Here is a 16,210-nt window from a genome sequence, read left to right as displayed (position 1 = left end):
ATTTAGCACAGTTGAGGCATGATTCTTGAAACGTTGCCTCCTTTTGAATGCCAAAAAAAAAAACAAACTTCTGCTCTTTAGGCCTAATAGTAAGTCCCCCCCCCCCCCATAGAATTCTCTATCAAATCCAGTAATGGCACACATATATCCCCTGACTCTACCACCAAGCTGTTGGGTATAATCGACAATAACCTCACTTTTGATAATCACATTAATAACGCAATTAAAACCGTAAATAGAAAACTGGGCTCCTTCTATAGAATTTAAAACCTTTTTAACTCCAATATCCAAAACTACACTTGCTCACTCTCATCTTATTTCTACTCTTCTTTACGCTTCACCCATATACACTAACCTAAAGAAAAATAATCTCACTAAACTAGCAAACACATACAATAGCTAGATTTGCTACTGGGAACCCATTTAGAACTCACCACTGTCAGAATCTACAGCAACTAAACTGGCTTGAACTAAAAAACATGCTGGCACTTTCCCAACTTACCTTTGTACATAGGATATTTTACCAACCTAAAAATACCCCTATACTTTCTAACCTCATCTCCCCCTATACTAATCTAAATTCATTACGCTCTTCAAGCAAACTTCTTGCGAGGTTAACCAAGTCTAACAACATCGCTGGTGACTCCCTATTCTCCAATACCATAGGTAAATATTGGAATCTTCTACCTACTGCTCTAACTTCTATTCCCTCCCCCTTCCTTTTTAAACAAAAAACATCTTAAAACACATTGGTTATGCCCATTCATCAATCCTGACTAATCTTGTGATTCCACCAATTATTCTTTTATACTACCTTCTTTTACTTCTCTCTACTGATTCCCCTTGGGAAGCTTCAAAAGCACGTTTGCAAGTAGCCTGTGTTATGAATTATTGTAAAACTTTGGATGTTTAAGTAATTGCTGAATGTATTTATATCTTCACAAATGTTTTACTAAAATAGAACTCTCCTATCTTGTATTCTGAAATAGAAATTGGGTGATGTCCTTCCTACTATATATTCATGATTAGTTTAATCTAGATTAGAATCGTGTATTTGCCTGTTATTTTTCTACCTCCTTTCTTTGCTTTTTTTTAAATAATTTCTCTGTGTTTGTTTCTATGTGGAGCTTTTCTCCCCGGGCCTCTGCTGAAAATGGGAATGTATCCAGTTGGACTAGCCCGGTAAAGAAACGTAAAATAAATAAAATAAAATACATCTCCCCAGAAGAGAGAAGGTCTGTGCCCCTATCTCTTGCTTGACGTGGCCCTGTGTCTTGACTTATTCTTAAATCTGCTTTTTATGAATGTATTGCTACAGGGCTGATGGGCAGAAACTCTTGCATTAATGATTAATTTTTTCCCACTCTTTTTTCATGATTTTAGAGTTATGATTTTGTATGAAAGCGATTGTCTGATTTAATTTTATTAAACTGAATAGGTTGATTAGAACAAAGATCTAAGCAGCAGCATTATTATTATTATTATTTTTTTAACGGTACAGGTAGTTCCTCATCAAGAAGCCCGTTGCCCATGATTCTCTTCTAAAATGAGCAGTTTTGTTTTCGATCCCTCTGCATAGTTGGTTTACAAGTTTTTATTGCAGACAACCTTTAGGTTGTGGTGCTGATCTGAAAAAGATGCAGTACTAACAACTGTAGATGATGTCAAACTTTTTTTGTTCCAGGGCTTTCTCTTTGCATCAAACATTGTTTTTTTTGCTTACAGAATATGGCTGTGAGATGATTTGTAGTTCTTTATGAAATAGGCAGTTTTTGCTTCATTAATGGGTGTCTGTTCAAGATTTTTAAAACTGCAACTGTTTTTTTTAATTTTTTTTTTTTTTTTTTTATATATAGATGAAGTGGAGAAAATTGCAAATATGATTGAAAAGCAGGCTCAGATAGTAGTCAAACAGAAGGAAACTTCAGAGGATGATAAACAGAGAAAAGCAGCCCTTCTTGCACAGTATGCTAATGTGACAGATGAAGAGGAATATCCTTTTAAAAAAAAAAAAAGACATACTGCTGACAAGATGTTGAACCAGCAAAATTTAGTTGCACTGTGAGGTTTGAACTGGTGAGTACCATGTAGAAAAGATAGCACTAACTGATCCATAAGGGTTTTTATTTTTATTTCTTTTGACCCGTTTTAATTATTTGCAAGTGACCAGTGAAGTGCAGTAATGATGATTCCTGGTAGAGTAACGTATATATGATTGTGACTATATGCAGGCGCCTTAGCTGTCACAGCTGCCCTAACATTATGTTTATCATCATTGTTTGCTTGTTACATCTGTTAGCAAGGACTGACCATTTTGGGATACCCTATTTTCAGTGGCTTTCTAGTTAGAAAAACTCCATTACAAGGAAAATATCACACTTATTGTATGTAACAAGTTGTCATCTACACTATACTCTGTCTTGGACAGGTGCTAATTGTGAAATTCAGTAGTTGCTAGCCTGCGTATCTTATGTCCTTGAACGATTTGAATGCTTTGACCTCTTGACTTGAACCAAAATAAGTAAAGTGCTGTTGACAGTTAATTTCTTTAGTCTGAATTTCAGTTTTCCCAATAGTGAGATGTTTAACACAATGCTGATCACGTTTGTGATTTTAGTGTGCTACTGTGAGCTTATGGTTAATCCCATACAGTAGTTGTAAAAAGTGTACACACCCCTGTTAAAATGCCAGTTTTTTGTGATAAAAAAAATGAGAGCACAATAAATCATTTCAAAAATGTTCCCACCATTAATGTAACCTATGGCCTGTACAATTCAGTTGAAAAACAAATCTGTTACGGGAAAAAAATATAAAAAATAAAAAACATACTATAAGCTGGTTGCACAAGTGTGCACACCTTTAAACTAATACGTTGATGTGAAGCACCTTTTGTTTTAATTACAGCATTCAGTCTTCTTGGGTAGGAGTCTATCGGCATGGCACATCTTGACTTGGCAATATTTGCCCACTCTTCCTTGCAAAAGTGCTCTAAATCTGTCAGGTTGCAAGGGCATCTCTTGTGCACAGCCCTCTTCAGGTCACGCCAGATTTTCTACTGGATTTAGGTCTGGGCTCTGGCTGGGCCATTCCAAAACTTTTCTTCTGATGAAGCCATTCTTTTGTTGATTTGGATGTATGCTTTTGGATCATTGTAGTGTTGAAAGCTGAAATTCCTCTTCAGCAGCAGCTTTCTAGCAGAAGCCTGAAGGTTTTGGGCCAAAGTGACCTGGTATTTGGAACTGTTCATAATTCCCTCCACCTTGACTAAAGCCCCAGTTCCAGCTGAAGAAAAGCAATCCAAAAGCATGATACTGCCCACTACCATGCTTCACAGTGAGGATGGTGTTCTTTTGGTGATGCAAATTGGTGGTTTTGCGCCAAACGTAACTTTTGGAATTGTGGCCAAAAAGTTCAACCTTGGTCTCATCAGACCATAACACATTTTCCCCACATGCTTTGGGGAGACTTGATGTATTGTTTTGCAAATTGTAGCCAGGCTTGGATGTTTTTCCATGTAAGAAAAGGCTTCTGTCTTGCAACCCTACCCCATGGTCCAGCCATATGGAGAATACGAGAGATTGATGTCACATGTATTACACAACCAGTACTTGCCAGAAATTCCTGCAGCTCCATCAGTGTTGCTGTAGGTCTCCTGGCAGCCTCCCTGACCAGTTTTTATCTTGTCTTTTCATCAATCTTTGGAGGGACGTCAAGTTCTTTGCAACTTTCACTGTTGTCCCATATTTTCTCCACTTTTTGATACCTGTCTTCACTGTGCTCCATGGTATATCCAATGCTGTGGAATTTTTTTTGTACCCTTCTGCCTAATACCTTTCAGCAATGAGATCCCATTGATGCTTTGTAAGCTCTCTGTGAACCATGACTTTTCCTGTAGCAGGCAAATGAGTAAATGTCAGGAAAATCCTACTAGGACAGCTTAACTTTATTTGGGGTTAATCAGAGTCTCTCTAATTGATGGCAGGTGTGTACCCAAAAAGACTGAATGCTGTAATTAAATCAAAAGGTGCTTCAACAAAGTACTAGTTTAAGGGTGTGCACACTTCTGCAACCAGCTTATTGTACGTTTTTTATTGCTTATATTTTTTCCCCTAACGGATTTGTTTGTTTTTCAATTGAATTGTACAGGTCAAAGGTCACATTAAAGGTGGAAAAAGTTTTGAAATGATTTGTTGTGGTCTCATTTTTTTAATCACAAAAACCTGGCATTTTAACAGGGGTGTGTACACTTTCTATATCCACTGTAACTAGCTAACATTTGCCACCTGACATTTGTTTTCTGATTTACAAATGTAGCTTATTAAACATTTATTCACTTTATCATGAGCCCTGCCTGCATATCTAATTTTCTGACTATAGCTTGTGTATTTGTTACCATGCATCTGTTTTTTTGTAGTCTGGAGCTTATTGGATCATCATCATCATCATCTTCTTTCAGCTGTTCCTGTTAGGGATCGCCACAGTGGATCATCTTTCCATTTCTTCCTGTCCTCTGCATCTTGCCCTTTCACACCAACAGCCTGCATGTCCTCTCTCACCACATCCATAAACCTTATCTTAGGCCTTCCTCTTACCTGGCAGCTCCATCCTTAGCATCCTTTTCCCAATATACCCAGCATCCCTCCTCAGTACATGTCCAAACCAATGCAATCTTGCCTCTCTTGCTTTGTCTCCCAAACTGTCCAACCTGAGCTGACCCTCTAATATACTGATTCCTAATCCCGTCCATCCTAGTCACACCCAGTGCAAATCTTAACGTCTTTAACTCTGCCACATCCAGCTCTGATTCCTGCCTTTTTGTCAATGTCACTGTCTCCATCCCATATAACATAGCTGGTCTCACTACCCTCTTGTTAGACCTTCCCTTTCACTCTTACTGATACCTGTCTGTCACAAATCACTCCTGACACTCTTCTCTCCACCTCTCTTTCACACTCACCATTACTCTGAACTGTTGATCCCAAGTACTTAAACTCATCCACCTTTACCAACTCTACTCCCTGCAACCTCACCATTCGTCCACCCTCCCCTCTCATTTACACACATATGTTCTGTTTTAGCCCTGCTGACCTTCATTCTTCTCCTCTCTAAAGCATATCTCCACCTCTCCAGGGTCTCCTCAACCTGGTCCCTGCTCTCACTACAGATCACAATGTCCTCTGCAAACATCATAGTCCACGGGGCCTCTTGTCTGATCTCATCTGTCAACCTGGAGCTTTTTGGATAGTCTGAAATAAACAATAGATTGGCATGAACAGCAGTGTGCCGATTTGGGATTTCTCTCTTTTTTTTTTTTTTTTTTTTAAATACTAAATACAATGTTGTATATTTGTTTGCTTCAGCTGTGGGTTGCATTATCCAGTGGGATCCAGCCTCGGCACCAGTTGAAAGACTTTTGCTCAGGGCTGTGACTCCTCTCCTACCCATAATTCCTAGATCTCCACCTAATCACCCCAGATTTCAGTTGCTGAGGAAGAGTTTGGACACGTCCTTCGAGGGCTCTGCATTTGTTCCACTTGTGGAAGTATCCCTTTCTAACTTCTCTTATTAGTAGTTTTACAATTTGTAGTTTTTGCAGTCTTACAGGTATCTTAGGTGTGTAGCTATGTGGGTTAGTAGTAGGTCTTTTCTTGTTTGTTTAGTGTGTTAATTGTAGAGTTTTCTATAGACTTGCTATATAGCATTTGGGCAGTAGGGAAGAGTTTTTAATTGTGTAGTGTTTTTGACCATGGCTTTAGATAGTGTGTTTTTCTCGTAAGATATTATTATTAGCGGTTGCTGTTGAGAATAGGTCGCTTTCCTGTTCTCTTAATTGAATTGCTTAAGATTACAGAGAGCCAAAAAATTTTTGAATGTTCAGAGTGTGGGTGCAAATTGTCACTACAGGACCCACACTGTGTGTATATATTGTTTAGGAGTGGAACACCTAGAGGAGTCATGCTAGGCTTGCTCTTCATTTAGTGAGAGGGCTTTGAAGCAAAGAAGGAATTCTTCCTCCCCAGTCTAGTCTAAACAGAACGAGACTACAAAGGACAAGAATAAACGAGATAGAACAGAGATTGAGAAGTCTAGGAAGAGGACACTGGATCTGACCCCAATGCCTGGGCTTGATCCAAATCTACCTAGATGCTTGGATCTGTCAGAATCTCCATTTTCCCACTAGTTGGCACTGGTTCTTGCCAGAAATGGTAAGATCCCAACTACATTCCCCGATCCTTCAAGAAAGGAGACCATGTAGACTAGCTTCGTTAATGTCATCGACCGGGTCCTGTAGGAGTCTCTCAGATAGGAATCTCATCATCACTCTGATAACATTCTTAAGAGCTTAGATCTAACTCTCGATGCTCTCATTACCGCCTCCTTAGGCAGTACCGAGTGCAGGTCCAGTCACCCCTCCCTTACCTATTTTGACACAGATCCAGTCATCTGAATTGGTGATTTTGATGCCAGTCTAGCCTGAAGCATCCATTGTTGGACCTAAGGGCCTTACCCTATTCAACTCTAATAGGGTCTCTCTTTCAGCCGTGATTCGTTCAGAGCCAGAGAAGTCTTGGAGCTGAGAACTCTGTGGCAGTGTGTGAGAGGAGAGTTAATTGTTGAGGTTGTTGGAGCCCTCTCTGCCCCTTGATACTTTGGCACTCTGTATTTCAATACTGAGATCAGCTTCAGAGTTGAGACTTGTTGGTTCTGAGTGGTCCATGCCGATTTCGTCTGAGTGCATCCCTTTGGAGCCAATAGTGTTGTCTGCTTTCAAAGCTTTTCATTGAGTCATGTCAACTCCTAGGGAGAAAATGTCTTCAGTTAGATTCGCTGTTTCTGAAGCCCATGTGGAATCTGGGATTTCCCATCATCGATCTCTTTGACAGGGACAGTCAGTACCAAAGGTTCAGGAGACTTGTGTAGTAAGTTCTCAGTCCGATTCTGAACTCTCTGATTTTCCCACAGAGCAGGTACACTGAAAACAGACTTGCAAGTGGAAGCATATTGACTCTTCCCCAGACCCCGTCATTGAAGACATGTACTTGGAGGAAGTAGAAGGTTCCCCCAGACCCCCCACCCCCGAAAATGTCACCTTTGGCAAAATCTTGGAATCAGTGAAACAGAAGGGGGACTGGTACACCAGCTCTCTTCCTCCTGATGAATCCATGTTCCTAGAGACTTTTGATACTGGCCCATCTTCATTCCTGGATAGTCCCTCCTATCAATCCATTAGTGGACTTGATCGCCCAACAGGCATGGAAGGATTCTGATCTGATGGAGGCTATCCCAAGAAAGTCTGATTTTATCAGCACCAGCCAGTAGGAAGCACTGGAGCAAGCTTTTTCCTGTGGACACAATGGTGGTAGTTGCACAGCTGTAGCCACCAAGAAACAGCTTTCGGTGGAGAATTCAATGATCCATCCTCTTGAAGTGACTGTACCGAAGGAACCCAGAGTGTTGGATTGTTTTGGCAAATGGACATATGCTTCAGTGCCATTTGCCCTGAGATCACTGAATTACTTGTCCCACATCACAAATTTTCTGAGAGACATAACAAAAGAGATTTTGAAGTCTCTGTCTGGAGTCTTGCCTTGGGGGTGTCCAAATGAAAGTTGAATCCCGGCTATCGACTCTAGTGTCTTTGTCTAATGTAGCTATGAGACTCATTTTGAATGTAACAGATGGGCTCAGCTAGAGCAGCAGGCACCGGCATGCTTGGATGTGTCTTTGTGACTTTGCGGAAAGCTTCAAAGCATCCTTCATTAGCTCCCCCATGATGGGTCGGGTCTATATTAGATAAACGAACGCCTAAATGTTCGACTCTCTAAAGGTCGATCTTTAGAGATCGAACAGTTAAGTGTTTGAATATCTTTAAAAATTAAAAAATAAAAGTAAAATAAAAAAACTAAAGGGTGTAGGCAGAGGGGCAAGCCCCCCTGCACCCCCTGCTACTTAAATGTACCAACTCCAAGATCGCGCTACAGTGTAAGGAATGGGAAATTTCCCGTTTCCACTCTGCCGTGCACTGAAGTGTGATCTCTGAGTTTGTATATTTAAGTAACAAGGGTGTGGGTGGCCCAGGGGGCTTGCCCCTCTGCTAAAACCCTTCCACCTTACTTTGTTTTATTTTGCTTTGTTTTATTACATTTTCGAATACTTAAATGTTCGATCTCTAAAGGTCTACCTTTAGAGATGCGAACATTTAAGTGGTAGTCAATGTAATATAGACCCGATGGGTCCACATTGTTTGAACCAAAAAGCAAAGACACTAACTAGAAGTCAGTAGGATGGTAAGATCCTCCTTGCCATAGGCATCTGCTTTTCCACTCCTCAAAGGACCTTTACCAAGAATCTGAGAGCTGAGGAAAAGATGTGGTTTAGAAAATCGTAGAGGTCTTATCAAGAGTTTTCTAGTAATGGGCCTTCTTGGGACAGAGGAGGAGGAGGATATCAAAATGGATGTCACTCAAGAGATGGAAACTTCCCACAGAATCAGAGTTTCAGTGGGCCATTTTCCAAGAAACCCTTTTATCTCTCGAGTTGCTTGGCTGTTGCACTTTGTAGGGAGTGATTGTTTCTGTACCCAATAACCCGGCAAAAGATGACTACAGATTCCTGGGGTACTATACATTACTTCAGACGGAATACAATTCCATCTTCCCATACTCCACAACCAAAGAAATCAGTTATAGATGTCCCACTCAAACAGGAACTGGCGATAATGGAAATTTCAAGCTACTAGAAAAGAGTCATCCAGCCAGTTCCAAAAACTAACAAGGATCCAGAGTCTATTAAAGGTTTTTTTTAGCTTCAAAGATGACTGGCATCTCAGACCCATTCTGGGCCAGTGTCAATTTTAATTCTTAACACACGCAACCTGTTTTGAGGAAGGATGATTGGATGTGCTTGATAGATCTCAAGGATGCATACTATCATATAAAGATAGGCATTCAAGTCGATATCTCCATTTCAGTCTGGGAGCCAGTCGCTACCAATTTTAAGCACTGCCCTTCGTTCTGCCCACAGTCCCCAGGTTTGAGGACTGCCCCTCGTTCTCCCCACAGCCCAGGTTTTTCTGTATCTAGATGATTTGCTTTAAGACAGCTGTCAGAAACCAGTGTTATGTCAACACAGACTCCTTGCTCTGAATGCTTCTCCAATTGGGTATAACAGCAAATCCTACCAAAAAGTCAACGTGACCCAACGCAAAATGTAGAGTTCATGGGATGCCATATGAGTACAGTCTCGCAGTTATTCAGCCCACAGTGTCAGACTTTTGTCTTCAGTTTACTGCCTTATCTCTTGTAAAACATCCGACTCATTCTTCAAATTGTAGGTCTTATTGCCTCAACCGTTCTGTTAGTCCCTCTCGTAAGGTTTCTGCCTTTTTTAATTTCTCCAAGTCTTTTGGGTTTCTAATACCATGACAGGACTGCACCCCATTCCTAAGTCAAAGTACGATTAAAGTTTATGAAATTAGTATTGTTTCACTCTTTGATGTTAGCCAAAAGTGCTCTTCGCAGTATCCGCAATGTGCCCAGTAATGACTCCTCCTGCAATTCATACGGTGTTACATGAATTGGTAACGTATCTAAATATGATTGTAAATTCTATTTTATAAGACCAGTTGCTCCTACTACTATTGGAACTGTCTGGGTATCTTTATTCCACATGGCTCTCGTTTCTGCCTGCAGATCGAGGTATTTTATGACTTTGTGTCTCTCTCTATGCAAGACACTGTAGTCACTAGGTGTGGCGATTTCAGTCATCAATGCTACTTTTGTCTTCTTTTCTTGGACCACTATATCCAGTTTTCTAGCATTTATCTTTTGGACTGTTGGTATTGGGTGATCCCATGTGATGTAAACATCATTTTCTATGATTCTCTGTGGCTCATGTTTCCAGTGTTTTTCAGCCACTTTAATACCATAATGTTTGCACAGTCTCCAGTGTAACTATCTTGCCATATTATTAAGCCCTTCAGTATACAGTCCCTCTGCCATTAGAGAGTCGCAACCAGCAGTAAGGTGTGTGACTGTTTCCAATTCAGTTCTACAAAACCTACATATGTCTGTTTCTCCCACATGTTCAGTGGACCTGGTAAACCAGCGTGCAAGTAGCCCACTGTCTTAGGCTGCCAATATTAACCTTTCATTTGTTGATGTAAATTCACCTCTCCTTAACCATTCCTGCGTTTGTTCTTGATCAACATGAGGCTCTTCCAGTAGTTTTCTATACTTGCAACTATATTTGTTTTTTCCACATTTCTTACTTTCTCACCTGGTCCTTCACCTTATATTCTTTCTTTTGTTTTTTAGCACGTTCAGTTGCTACCTGGTTTTTATCCACTTCTGGTTTAATTTCCATTCCTGCTTGACATCGATATGCTTCTGCTAAATTAAGCAGAGATGTCATCTTAGATTTATTCTCCTCATGTTTCAAAACTCACCACATTTGGATCTTTTGAGGTCAGCAGATGTGTGGAGTCCCACGATTGCAGATCTATACATGTAATCAATTTCAAGGAGGCCCATCCCTCCTTCAGAACGGGGAATATATAATCTTGGTATACAATGATTTTTATAAATCATTTGGTGAGCATGAAGCATCCTTGTTTTAATATCCAATCTATCCAACACTTTTTGGGGCTAGTCAGTCACTCCAAAACTGTAAGTTAGGACAGGAAGAGCAAATTGATTAATAGCTTGGATCTTGTTCCTAGGTGTCACTGTTGTTCTCAAGATTAATTTAAGTCTTCTAAAGTACTCCTTACTAAGCTTTATTCACATTTGTTCGTTTTATTGCTGATCCTTCATCAGTTCCCAAGTATTTATACACCTCCTCTTGCTCAAGTTCTTTTATATCACATTCTTGTCCCAAACTGATTTCCTGGTGCTGCAGTTCTCCTTTTTTAAAGGTTGCTTTTTGTAAGGTTTCATATGAGGGTGCTCCAATGGATATTAACAGTACAATGGTTGCAGAAATACAATCACTTGCACACCAAAATCAGGCTAATGCCAGTATGCACGAAGTACACATCTTGGATATCACTGTGACACCCCACCACTGGCCCAGTAATCAAGGAGCTACAGTCCTTACCACTGGCTACAGTGAGGGGATGTACACACTTTGAGGATAAGTATATGTATGTATGTATGTATGTATGTATGTGTGTGTATATGTATATGTGTGTATATCTATATATCTATGTATGTGTGTGTATATGTATATGTGTGTATATCTATATATCTATATATATCTCTATATCTCTCTATATCTCTCTATATCTCTCTATCTATATCAGAAATACACTGTCCCAATGTTCCAAGGTAAATGCAAAAACACAAACCCAAGAGGCAGTATAAGCTTCCAAAAGATAAACTTCAACAAGTCTTTTGCAAGATGTAAACTCCAACACGTGTAAGATGAAAGTAAAACCACAATTTATTCAAAAAATAATCGTAAGCGCTTTCACGGACTTCACTATCCGCTTCCTCAGACGATACTGTTACAAAAACACATTCATTTAAATACAACCATTCTCTTACTACAATTAACTAATCATCCAATTAAATTGCTTAAAACCTGGTGCTGAAAATTCATCACTCAATAACAGTTGCTTTTGATACAATACAAGAAAATATCTACTAATAATAAAATATCTAATAAAATAGCTAATATCACGGCTAAAAATGCTAGTCATTAATTTTATTTTAGTTTCCTTAGATTCAGGGCAGGCTTTATGGAAACTGTATCGTTTAAGCCCCTTCCTCTATGGGCACCCAGCCGCAGAATCCATTTAAGTTCTGCATGTTCTGTGTCATTGACAATGTTGCCTATCCGTGAACTGGGTGGCTGAACATGCAGAATCTGAAATAAAAACATATGGTCAGGGCCATTATTAAGAACATGCTTGGCTATGGCACTATATTCTTCTTTTCTATTAATATTGTAGATATGATCCCTAATTCTTTCTCGTAGGGATCTATTTGTTTTGCCCACATAGTAACAAAAACATGTTACGCAATGGGCAATGTAGACAATATTTCTGCTATTACAATCTCCATGAGTTCTAAGTTGCCATAAATAGCCTGTGTCAGGATGTTTATAAAATCTGGATTCATCAATATAATTAGTGTGCACAATTTCCACATTTTCTAGTCCCTAAAAAGATGTTATGTGTGCTTTCATAAGGATTCTGACGACCATTGGCCACCCAGTTCACGGATAGGCAACATTGTCAATGACACAGAACATGCAGAACTTAAATGGATTCTGCGGCTGGGTGCCCATAGAGGAAGGGGCTTAAACGATACAGTTTCCATAAAGCCTGCCCTGAATCTAAGGAAACTAAAATAAAATTAGTGACTAGCATTTTTAGCCGTGATATTAGCTATTTTATTAGATATTTTATTATTAGTAGATATTTTCTTGTATTGTATCAAAAGCAACTGTTATTGAGTGATGAATTTTCAGCACCAGGTTTTAAGCAATTTAATTGGATGATTAGTTAATTGTAGTAAGAGAATGGTTGTATTTAAATGAATGTGTTTTTGTAACAGTATCGTCTGAGGAAGCGGATAGTGAAGTCCGTGAAAGCGCTTACGATTATTTTTTGAATAAATTGTGGTTTTACTTTCATCTTACACGTGTTGGAGTTTACATCTTGCAAAAGACTTGTTGAAGTTTCTTTTGGAAGCTTATACTGCCTCTTGGGTTTGTGTTTTTGCATATATATATATATATATATATATGCACACACACACACACACACACACACACACACACACACACACACACACACACACACACACACACACACACACACACACACACACAGTCCAATTTCCCTTAAGAGCACACAGAGACCACAGTCAGTGAAAACTTTTCACGTAAAGAAAACATAAGAAAGACTGCCCATAATAATAGTTATAGCAATGTAGCTTATTGTATGGCTTTTAGTGCTGACAGCATAGATAAAATATGCCAATTTTTTGTAATATTTTTTATATCTTCTGACCCTATTCTATGTGAGTTTTAGTGCAGCCCCAAATTGTTTATAAAAATAAAAAAATCATTGAAAAGACAGCTTTGTTTCCCTAATACAAATAAACTACAGCAACCGAGTATTAGAACAACTAGTTTTGGTACCTCTGTGTGTGGTAAATGTACTTTTTGTAAATACATTGATGTATCCAATACATTTATACAACCAGACAATGGTAATCATTATGTTTTTAAAGTTAAAACTAATTATGACACTAAAAACTTAGATTACTTGGCACAATGTGTGACTTGTTCAAAATTTTATGTAGGAAAAACTAATAGGCGACTTAAGGAATGAATTGGAGACCATTATTATTGTGCTGGTAAGGGCCATAGTTATAGTGCCTTGGCTAAACATATACTAGAGAAAGGCACTGACCATTGGTTTAAGTTTATGGCAGAAGTAATTTATGAAAGTTTAGGTTGGGTGATGTAACTAATGTCACAGAAGGGAAAGAATTAAGATGGATTCTTAAACTATCAGCACATAGAGGTGTAGGTTTGAATGAAGCACTACCTCTTAAGCCCGTTTTGACAGAAAGAAAGCTTCTTAAATAAGTATACTGTTGTGTGTTTTTATGGCAATAGCGTTTTATGGTTTCTGTCTTAAAAGAAAGCTGTGCCTTTAAATTTGTATGGCTGTTGTACTTGAATGTTTTTTTATTGGTAGATATTTAATTGATTGCATTTTAAATATTTGAGATGCTGCTGATTTTTTTGTATGGTCTGAAGAAGCGTTTTTATCGTGAAAGCGCTCACCTGTGTTCAAATAAAAGTTTATTTGGTTTTTGCACTGCTCTTTGCCATCTGTTTTTTATTGGTTTGCTGTGGTGCTGTGTTCTACATTTTTGTTCATACTAAGTTTGTGTTCATACTAAGTTTGTGGTTGAGCACAGATTTACAGTCAGCAGGACTTTGTTCTACCATATGGTTTTGAACTAGTTAAAAAACACTGGAAATATGAGCCACAAAGCATCATAGAAAATTAAGTCTACATCACATGGGATCATCCATTACTAAACATTCAAAAGATAGATGCTAGAAAATCAGATACAGTGGTCCAGGAAAAGTAGAAAAAGTAGCACTGGTCATTGAAATCGGCACACCCAGTGACTACAGTGTCCTGCCTACGGAGAGAGACGGTCATAAAATATCAGAAGTTGCAGGCAGAAACTAGCAATGCGGAAGAAAGATACCTAGACATTTCCTATCGTAGCAGGAGCATCAAGTCTTTTAAAAAAAAGAGTCTACAATCCATATTTAGTTAAGTTACCAGTACATGTAACTCCATACGAATTGCAGGAGGAGTCATTACCGGGCACATTGCGGGTGCTGCAATGAGCTCTACTGGCTGACAGAGTGAAACAGTACTAATTTCATGAACTTTAGTCATAGTTTGACTTCCTGTCATGGTATTGGAAACCCAAAAGATTTGGAGAAATTAAAAATAGGGTACACTGGCACATCTCTAAGCTGAGTACTCTACAACATATATCTTCAGCATACATGTCTGTACAAACCATCTTATGTGACATACAGTTCTAATACATTTGTAACACAAGCATGTGAATCAAGTTGATATTCACAAATGATACATAACCACTTGCAAAATCCCAGATAGCTGGGCTGGCAATACCTCCTTTTATCACAATCACCATCACTGATGGAAGGCCTTCTCTTCTTGAGAGATGCTCCTTTAACGGTAGTGATAACAGATGCTTTCCCCTTCTAGGGTGAGTGGCATTGCGAAGAAAAGACTGTCCAGGGCATCTGGTCGCAGACAGAGGCAAAGTTGTATGTAAATGTTTTGGAGATGAGGGTGGTGGTCCTAGCATTGCAGGCTGCTCTCCCTAGAAGTGTAATATTGGTATAGACCTACAAATGTCAGTAGTTTGGTACTTAAACAGGGAAGAACATTGTCTTATCCTTGTCTCAAAGCCATGAGGGTATAGTAGTGGGTGATATCTTCACAGTGCTTTCTGGTAGCAGTGTGTATTCCAGGAACTTCCAGTGTTCTACTGGACAGGCTAAGCAGATGTATTCTGATGTCTTACAAGTGGTTCCCCTCTACCCAACAATGACTACAGAGATTTTCAGTCACTGGGGCCAACCTTGCTGCGATCTTTTTCCTTCATACCTAAACTGCAACTGCAGCAGTTACTTTGCCCTAGTTTCTCCATAGGAACAGTAACAGAGGATGCTGTTATCCATCATTGGCCCAGTGCTCTTCTACACCTGTCCTCCATTGTCACTGATGAACAAGTTCATATAGAAGGCATGAATGTTCAAGCCCTTCATAGCCCACTTTTGGCCTCAACAGACATAATTTCCTTTCTTGTGGCCTCTACTGGTTCATCCTCCTCGGATGTTGGATCACTTTCCAAACCTGCTGGACTGCCGTCTCCATATCAGAAGTCCATGAGATTAACCACATGGTTCTTACAGTTTTAACATTGGCCAGAGACGCAAGGCTGTCACTTTCTGTAGTCTGCATTCTTGCAGCTTCTCAGAAAAGTTCCACTACAAAGCTTTATCACAGTAAATGGAAGAGGTTTTCCATCTAGGTGAATTCCAAAGGTCTAAACTCCTTTTCGGTTCTGGTCCCTTCTGTTTTATAGTCTCTTGCAAAATTATTTCATGCTGTTTTCGGCTATAACACAGTCAAGTACAGCTAGCAGCAGTTTTACATTATAACACAGGCCAAGACAGTTCCTTTGTACCATCTCTGAAGATGTCAAAAGCTGCTTTTATAGGAAACCTTTCTTGGGCCACCCATTAGGGCTTCTGTTGCTTCATGGGATTTAACCATTATGTTCCATTGACACAGCCTCCTTTTGAACCAGGAGCTTCAGTTGGTAATGAAATTCATTAATTTGAAAACTATTTTTTTCTGTTGTCTAACTTCGGCCAAAAAATATCTGAACTGTAAACACTTTCATGTAGACCACCCTATTTGATTTTTCATACAGCCCGGGGTTCTTTTCGTACCAATTCTTAGTTTCTTCCTACCTGTTGTATTGTTTCCGTGTTTTTCTTGTAAGGGTGAACATTAGTTACATTTGCTAGATGTTCACTGTCAAGTTTGTTTTTTTTTCCTCCATAGAACAAAGACTTTTAGAAAATCGGACAAATTATTTGTTGCCTTTTCAAAACGGAAACAAGTAAA

General features: G+C 39.2%; 1 protein-coding gene across 2 annotated transcripts in view; it reads left to right on the top strand.

The window, feature by feature from the left end:
- Positions 1-2,080, top strand: part of CCDC43 (coiled-coil domain containing 43) — a 156,985-nt gene extending 154,905 nt beyond the window's left edge. For both annotated transcript variants that reach the window (XM_044055094.1, XM_044055093.1), the window contains one exon: positions 1,857-2,080. In XM_044055094.1, the coding sequence (XP_043911029.1) occupies positions 1,857-2,065 (209 nt within the window). In that variant the 3' untranslated portion in view covers positions 2,066-2,080. The remainder of the gene's footprint in view (positions 1-1,856) is intronic.
- Positions 2,081-16,210: the final 14,130 nt, after the last annotated feature.

This window comes from Protopterus annectens, chromosome 13.part0 (genome assembly GCF_019279795.1).
Source record: "Protopterus annectens isolate FY-2018-M chromosome 13.part0, PAN1.0, whole genome shotgun sequence".
Lineage (NCBI taxonomy): Eukaryota > Metazoa > Chordata > Ceratodontiformes > Protopteridae > Protopterus > Protopterus annectens.
This window is presented reverse-complemented; position numbering and strand designations above follow the sequence as displayed.